Genomic DNA, 8,310 nt, shown 5'->3' on the forward strand with positions numbered 1-8,310 from the left:
AAAGTACCTTTTATGTATCTAAGTACACGTTTGCAAGCCTACCAATGCAACTCAGTAGGGGCTTGTAAAAACTGACTGAGTTTGTTAACCGAGAAGTCATGCGTTGTTACTATAACATGCAATATAGCAAGTGCACTAGTCGCACAAAGTAATAAAGTGATGAGTGAGTATCGTTCTCACGAGGATTGGTTGCTAAACACTAATTTTCCTATTTGTTTTCAAGTTGGAGAAACCAAAAGTGTTTGGATTGATGGGAGAATCTAAAGCTAAACTGAAAGAAAAATCTACTATGTAATTGAAGAACTAATTAATAAAAGCAAGAGTAATATCAAGTAAAGCAAACGGGTAGGGTTTTGACTTCATTAGGACTCTACGGATTAATTCTACGAATTATGCTACTTCTACACTCACATGCACAGATTGTAAATCGAATTCCCTAAGTTATAAAACATAACTTTTCAGGCTATGAATTCCTACTTTTCCCTGTTAAGCTTCCTCACCCAACAAATTGAAGATTAAAAGATCCAAGTTCATTTAGCTAATGGAATCCTAGATTGATTTCATTGATTCTCAAACCTATCTCTAGCGTTCAATACAACAATGGTGATTACCTAAGAAGCTCAACACGATTCATTTCTCAATCTCATCATGTTCAACAAATAAAATCAGTAAAAATAAGAATAATCACACAATCCATGCAATAGAATGTAAAAGCAACAATAATCTATTTATTAACCATAGAAATCAGAATTACATCAAAACCCTAACCTAAAGTGAGTTAGTTCATAACGAAATTAACACAAATCACAAGAAAAACAGTAAATACAGCAGTCAAGATGTTGAAACAAAGAGAAAAGAGTAAAGATCTCCTCTAATTGATAAATCCAAAAGGTTAAATCTCAAATCTTCTCTTCCTTTCTCCAAAAATGTCAAAGCTGCTTTAAACCCAGACGAAAACCAGACGAACCTCTCTCAAAATGGCAAGGTTTTTCTTAAATAGTCCACCCAAAAACCTTAAAATTTTCCTAAAATAAAACTGTGCGTTTTGAAGAAAACTAAAAATCGCAGACTCTGCCAGGCAACGAATTCTCAAGGGTTTATCGCTGCGGCGAAGAAAGAACTTCTCCGCAACGAACCTTGTTGAACACTTTTGAAATTATGAAATTGCCCTCCGCTTACTCCTTGCTTGAATCTTCGATCTTCGATGCTTTCCAATGGGAACAAGCTTCATAGTGCTTCAAATCCGCTTTAGAACTTCTCTGAATTTTGAGATTCGCTCGCTTCGGGTCCAGGAACTCGATTCTGCTCATTATTTGCTCAAAGTGCACATTTTGGCTTGAAACATAAAATATGTGAAATTAAGTTGCAATTCAGGCAAAAACGGCATAAGAAGTATCCAAAATCCGGCCAAAAAGCCTAAATGAAACAGTATAATCCTCGAATTATCAGGAAGTTGATATCAGGTCGAGTAAGGGTGAGATATTGTAGTGCACCTATGATACTTCTGTAGAGGTTGGGATTTTCAAACAATTCACTGTCATTACGACTAAGCTTTGTACCAATTGCCATGGGTGTGAAGCAGGGATTGGCTTCAAGTATTTTTGTCTTAAGAAGTAAATCAGATGCATATTTAGACTGTTTGAGGTGAATTCTAGTAGAGGATCTAGTTGCTTCCACTCCTAAAAATTACTTAAGAGAGCCCAAGGTTTTGAGTGCAAACTGATCATTTAACTTTTTAACCAAATGAGTGATATAGACTGAATCTGATCCTGTGAGAAGTATATCATCCACATAGACCAACACATAGATAAAACCACAATCCAACTTGAGACTAAAAAGCCTAGAATCAAAAATTGAATTTCTGAACCCCTTGGCTTGAAGAGCATTTTTAAGCTTGTCAAACCAGGCTCTAGGAGCCTGTTTAAGTCCATACAAGGCTTTATTCAATTTACACACAAAATAAGGGTGAGTAGCTGATTCAAATCCCATAGGTTGCTTCATGTAAACTTTCTCATTCAAGGTGCCATTCAGAAATGCATTATTTACATCAATTTGTTGTACATCCCAAGAGTTTGTAACAACTAGGGTCAGGATAATTCTGATAGTAGAGGGTTTGATGACTAGACCAAAAGTTTCGAAATAGTCCAAGCTTGGTGTTTGTTGAAAACCCTTAGCCACTAAAACGAGCTTTATACTTTTGCAAGGTGCCATCTGCATGAAATTTAGTGCGAATGACCCACTTATTTCCCACAATGTTCATATTAGCTATAGGTGACATAAGGGTCAAGGTGTTGTTGTGAACAAGTGCATCAAATTCTGTTTTCATGGCTTCTCTCCAAGTAGTGCTAGTTAAAGCTTCAACAACTGTTAAGGGTTCTAGTTCTATAACAGGCTGACTTTGTGTAAGATAGGCAGTGTGAGGTAGAGCAGCATCACTGTCAGTAGAGAAACCAGTTGTTGACTTGGCTCTTGTGATCATGGGGTGATTATTAACAACATATTTGAGCTGAATATTTGTGAACTGTGATGGATTTAGATCAACTTCAAGTGTGCAGTTGGGTAAGAGACAGTTGGAAGGGATAATGGGAAGATTAGAAACTGATTGGGAACTAACTAATGGAGTTGAATTTGGAGAGGAATGGGTAATATGTAAGTTTGGTAATTCAGAGGCAGTAGGTAAGGCTGGTGAGGAGGTATTTGGGACTGTTGTAGTAGGATATGAGGTAGTTTTTGATAAGGGTTTGGAGGACTGTAAGGCTGGTGAGGAGGTATTTGAGACTGCTATAGTGGGATGTGTATAAGGTTGAGGCAGTGAAGTAGATGGATGACTAACTACTGTATAATGTAAAGAGGACTGAGGTTGAAAGCCATTTGTTGGAGGGGGAGCAGAACCAGCTGGAGAACAAGAATCATGAACAATAACACATGGAAATTCGAAAGGGTTTGGAGTGTAGGAACTAACTAAATAATCAGAATTATGACCAGATACACCAGCATCAGAATCATGACCAGAGACACCAGCAGTATTTTCAAACCGATTATCTAAAAAAAGGAACTCACTTTCGTTAAACTTAACACTAGGGGAAACAAAAAATTTTCCATCAGCTCTTAGACACTTGTATCCTTTGTGTAGCAAGCTATAACCGACGAACACACATTTAGAAGAATGGAAATCAAATTTGTGACTATTAAAATTGCGAAGAAAAGGAAAGCAAGCACAACCAAATACTCGAAGACTATCATAAGAAGGAATTTGCTTGAAAAGTTTAAAGTAGGGTGTGTTATTCTGAAGTACATAAATAGGCATTCTGTTGATAAGAAAAATTGCTGTTTCAAAGGCTAACCACCTATATTTTAAAGGCATGGATGCATATGCAAGTAAGGTAAGACCCGTTTCGACTATATGTTTATGTTTGCGCTCACTTCTACCATTTTGCTGGTGAACATGAGCACAAGAGAACCTAATTTGTATACCATTATCGTGGAGATAAGGAAGAAGAGCTTTATATTGTCCTCCTTGATCAGTTTGAAGACACTTTAGTTTAGTGCTGAATTGCCGTTCAACAAGATGATGAAACTTAATAAAAATTGACTTAACCTCAGCCTTTGTCCTAAGTGCAAATAACCAAGTGAATCTACTAAAGTCATCTTGGAACTGAACATAATATTTAAAGCCCTTTGTGGAAGAGACAAGGGTTGGTCCCTACATATCACTGTGTACCAAGGCTAGAGGTTCAAGTGCATGGGATTGGGAAATGGGAAAACTATTTTGATGCAACTTGCCAAGTTGACATGCGTCACAAAATGAGAAAGGTGGTGGAGACAATTTGTGAAGCTGAGACAGTGATGCAGTTTTGGGAAAAGTAGATAAAATTTGCTGAGGTACATGAGCATAAGGGTGTTCTAACCTCTTGTGCCAAATTATGTACTGATGAGGCTGCTTACTTATACTTAAACAATGGTTTTTTGTAATGCAGTCCAGATTATTATGAATGCAATCAAGATTAGAGGTTGAAATAGCATGTTTGTAATTGGCATAATCCAAAATGAGATTACAATCAAGATTGATTTTTGAAATGTTAGAAGTGCATACATCAGTAGAATTGGAAGTTTGAACACAATCATTGGTCTAAACACAACCAGTAATTTTATTTAAAACAACAGAATCATATGTTTCAGAATGAGAAGTTATATTTTCATTATTCAATATAGAAGCAAATGTGTCCTTCTCAATGTGTAGAGTAGAAACAGGTTGGTTGCTCTCCAAATTTGATATAGACACTGGTGACTTATTATCAATAGAAACATTACAAAATATACTATCACTCGATTGATTGTTATTAGGACTACTAGACACTGGAACTATTGGAAACTTAGAGGAGAGTTGTAGAGTAGTAGAAAAATCAGTAGCAGGCAACATAGTTTGTGCATTCGCAGTAAAACTTTAGGACGGACAAGAGGTAGACATTGGCAAAGCAAAGGGTCTGTATGGAATATCCAGTTGACAAAGACCTTCTTTAAGTCCCCCTTGCAACAATATGGCTCTTGAGGCTTTCTCCTTTACAACACAACAATTAGCATCAAACTCTACAACCACATTATTATCTTTTGTAAACCTAGAGATACTAAGGAGATTTTTAGTGATTTTGGGTACACAGAGGATATTCTTCAAATGCAAACACTTGGCATGAAAGTTATTGGGAAAAAAAAGTTATATGTATGGGAAATGGGAAGATACTCACCACTGCCTACTTGTAGCTGTTCCTCACCATCATAGTTCTTGCAAATATTTAGGTTATTCAAGTTGGAGGTTACATGGTCTGTTGCACCAAAATCCATGTACCATGCAGGGTTTGTGGGTGTAAAATGTGTGGCTATAGGATGGACTTGCTGAGTGTGAAGCACTGTTGAATTAGGATGAGTAACTCCAAGCTGTGAACCAAGAAAAACAGCTCCAGGCTGTGAACCAGGAAAAACAGTTGGTCCTGAACCAGTTTGGACTAGGACCTGATGGCTGTTGACTAGGGACTCCAAACGTAGGAGTATTCAAATCAGAGTACTGAGAGTTAGGATAATGCTGATGATCAGAAAAGACAGTCTTCTGTGGACCAATATTGGGAGAACCAATGTATTGGGAATTATGGTACTGTAAGTTTCCAGAGTAAGCATTCTGCTGTCCAGGAAAAGAATTCTGCTGTGAGGGAACATTAGAGGGTGGATGATCATTATAGTTGGAATTGAACCTGTGATAACACTGGATAGCCGAATGTCCTGCCTTATTACAGACTTGGCATATAATTCTTCCTCTGCCAGTGCCTCGACCTCTGCCTCTTCCTTGGACAAGAGGTCTTGATCCATATGTGTTGGGGGCTCCATAATGTAGGAATGATTGGGTAGGATTGGAGAAGGTATTTTGTTGAAAAGGAATTTGAGTAAGACTGAGGACTGATATATGTTTGTGGACAGTGTGATTCCCCAGGGATATCAATGAAGGAACATTACTGGACTAATTATTTTCAGAGACTTTTGCTACATTATGGTTTGACTGATTATTCACATTAGAGACATTATAACATCATGGGTTATGAACTGAAGCCACATGTGCTGAGGAGTTATAAAGGTCCACATAATTGAACTTTTCCAACCTTATTTCATACTTTTACAACAAGAATTGGGCTTCTTACAAAGAAACAGTATCAACCTTGGACTCTAATCTAGACGTGAGTGTGATTACCACAACATCATATTCAGGACTCAATCCATCCAGTACATATTGTAACAGATCTTCATCAGACACAACTAATCCACTAGCAGTTAGACTTTCCAAAATATCTTTCATTTTCTTTACATACTCTCCAATACTTAGATCCCATTTGTGTGTAGTTTGCAAAAGGTTTTTAAGATGTAAAGCCCTAGCGTTTGAATCTGTAACAAATTCATTTTCTAAAGCTAACCAAATTTCAGTGGAACATCTACACTTAGATACAGAACCAAACATGCATTATGAAATTGAAGCTAATAACCAACTTATTATGAGCTTATCCGTTCGTTTCCACAAGACAAATGCTGGATTAAGACTTTCACCAACAGTACTACCAGCTCTATTTTGTCCTAGCTTATTTGTAATATCAGAATCAGAAACTAAAATTGGGGGAGGACAAGGAGCCCTACGTAATAGGTGGTCCTTCAAATCGTGTGAGCCAATAGCAGAAATGACTTGTGAACTCTAGAATCGGTAATTATTCCTCGTTAATTTGGGATTGATGACTTGCAAGCTTACGGCAAGTGCTGTGGTGGTTTGATTCTACAATACTAGCATCGTTCTTGCTGTGCTGTTAAGCGTCTTCGAAGAATCAAGATCGGTAGCCATTGACGTGAGTCACGGCTCTGATACCACGTGAATAAACTGAAATTAGTTTAAGAAAAACAAGAAAGGCACAAGGCTAATCAAGAAATGCTTTTCGATTTCTTGTTACTGTAACTGAATATCTGAATGAATGAAAATACACGAGTGTCTTCTCCTCTTTTTATACAACACTTAGAAACTCAGCTCAGTCTACTTAGTAGAAGCTGAGCTTATTTAATACAAAGACAAAACGACGACGCTTTGACAAATGTTGAAGAGCTCATTCACTTTTTCAGTTTCGCAGCTGCATCCCTTTTTACCAACATTTTAAGCATGAAATTTCACTTCTTTACTAAAATGGTTTATGATAATACTCTAGCTTTTGTGAATACTGATTTTTTGTTTGAAGCAATTGCCTAGTGTGCAAAGACTATTTATTGTGGAGAATGGTATATTAAATGCTGGTATTGTGCCTTTTATTTTTATTTTGAGATTCATTGGATTCAACTCATGAACTTACCATCTTGGTCACCGAGAATAATTTAGCTTTAGATAGTGGGTAAACTGTATTCATGCATCAGTTCAACAATCGCTGGTTTACAATGTTTTATGGCTTTTCTTGTTTCTTCATGTAGCCTCTTAAATATTTATTCTCTTGATATTCTTTATTTTTACTTTTTATTCTTTGTTTATTTATGATTGGTTTGATGGTGATGTGGTGGATTTAGAAATGGATGATGGTGGTCACGGGAATCTTGATCGAATCGGGCATTAGTTTGTTGATTTGATAATGTGGACAGATGTTGCAAAGTCGAGCCTTTGGTTTGGTCTTGGATGTTTATGTTTCTTGTCTTCTTGTTTTACAAAAGGAGTCAGCTTTAGGTGTGTATTTCTTATTCTCTCTACTGTCTTTTCATTTACATTCTGTTTTGTGTTTTGATTAATTAGATATCTAAATCTTTACACTTCCATGATATAAGCATCTTTTCAGCGATTTCACAACTTGGTCTTCTATTCTTGGGTGCTTCATTCTTCTCAAATTCAATTTTGCAAAGGTACAAATCCAATTTGTCTTATCATGTTATCTTCCCATTCATTCTCTTTTGTTTTTCTTCTGAGTTTTGGAATTGGGAAATTTACAGAAATAAAGATGAAAAGAAGCGTGAGTTTAAGCTGAAAGAAGAGGACATTTTGAGATTTGGTAGACTAATTCTTCCAGCCACAAACCTTGCAATTTCAAAGACAAGAGATCTTTTCTCAGGAGAGCCATTAGCGACCCTCAAAGTAAGAACAAATATCATTGTGCGTTTAAAGACTCCAAAACATGCCTGTAATTTGCTTCTTATATGAGCTTTGTAATGCTTCTGGTTACAGGTAGTTCCATTTTTGCTTCTAGGAGCTGAGTATGGCCATATTATAACAATGCGGAAGGCTTTTTGCTCTTGGTATGATCACTACAATACTAACACCCATCTCATAATTTGCGGTTCTCAATGTTTTTAGCTGCTGATGCAAATATTCGTGTTGGTGCGAATTTGGGCAGGGTTTTTTTTATCTCATAATGAGCAGTATTGGGCACTTTCTTGTTGCTGAGTTTGGCTCATTGGCATATCCTTTTACAAAAGATAAAATCAAGGAACTGAAAGATGAAGAGGAGGCTCAAAAGTAGAACCAAACTTTAAGAACTATGTCGGCAACACCTTCTCGAGATTTTGTAATTTCAAATGAAGGGAAAGAGGTAATATATTTGAATATAAGTTTTACTTGTACCATTGCTTTTATATCCATTGCATTGATTTGATAGATCAAATTTCAAATGTATTGGATGATTACTTTTTTTGCAATTTTATGGCATCTGCATCATCTTTCATGTCTTTTCTCATGTTCAAAGTTCTCCAAACTTTTTGTATTGTAGTGTTTTATGTTTGTATTAGATTCGATAAGTTATTAGGACTAATTGTTTT

The 8,310-nt window shown here is 36.5% G+C and overlaps 1 protein-coding gene across 1 annotated transcript; it reads left to right on the top strand.

The window, feature by feature from the left end:
- Positions 1-5,996: 5,996 nt before the first annotated feature.
- On the top strand, positions 5,997-8,003 carry LOC116108229 (reticulon-like protein B18). The gene is made up of 6 exons (XM_031394495.1): positions 5,997-6,089; positions 7,122-7,228; positions 7,327-7,401; positions 7,489-7,630; positions 7,721-7,791; positions 7,890-8,003. Exons 1-6 carry the CDS (start codon positions 5,997-5,999, stop codon positions 7,906-7,908), a joined length of 507 nt encoding a protein of 168 aa, XP_031250355.1. The 3' UTR covers positions 7,909-8,003.
- Positions 8,004-8,310: the final 307 nt, after the last annotated feature.

This window comes from Pistacia vera, unplaced genomic scaffold, assembly GCF_008641045.1.
Source record: "Pistacia vera cultivar Batoury unplaced genomic scaffold, PisVer_v2 Contig558, whole genome shotgun sequence".
Taxonomy (NCBI): domain Eukaryota; kingdom Viridiplantae; phylum Streptophyta; class Magnoliopsida; order Sapindales; family Anacardiaceae; genus Pistacia; species Pistacia vera.

Coding starts and splice junctions, on each gene's coding strand:
- LOC116108229 (XM_031394495.1), top strand. CDS start 5,997: ATGCATTATGAAATTGAAGCTAATAACCAACTTATTATGAGCTTATCC. Junction 6,090..7,121: donor GATTAAGACTTTCACCAACA/GTACTACCAGCT, acceptor ATCGGGCATTAG/TTTGTTGATTTGATAATGTG. Junction 7,631..7,720: donor AGCCATTAGCGACCCTCAAA/GTAAGAACAAAT, acceptor TTCTGGTTACAG/GTAGTTCCATTTTTGCTTCT.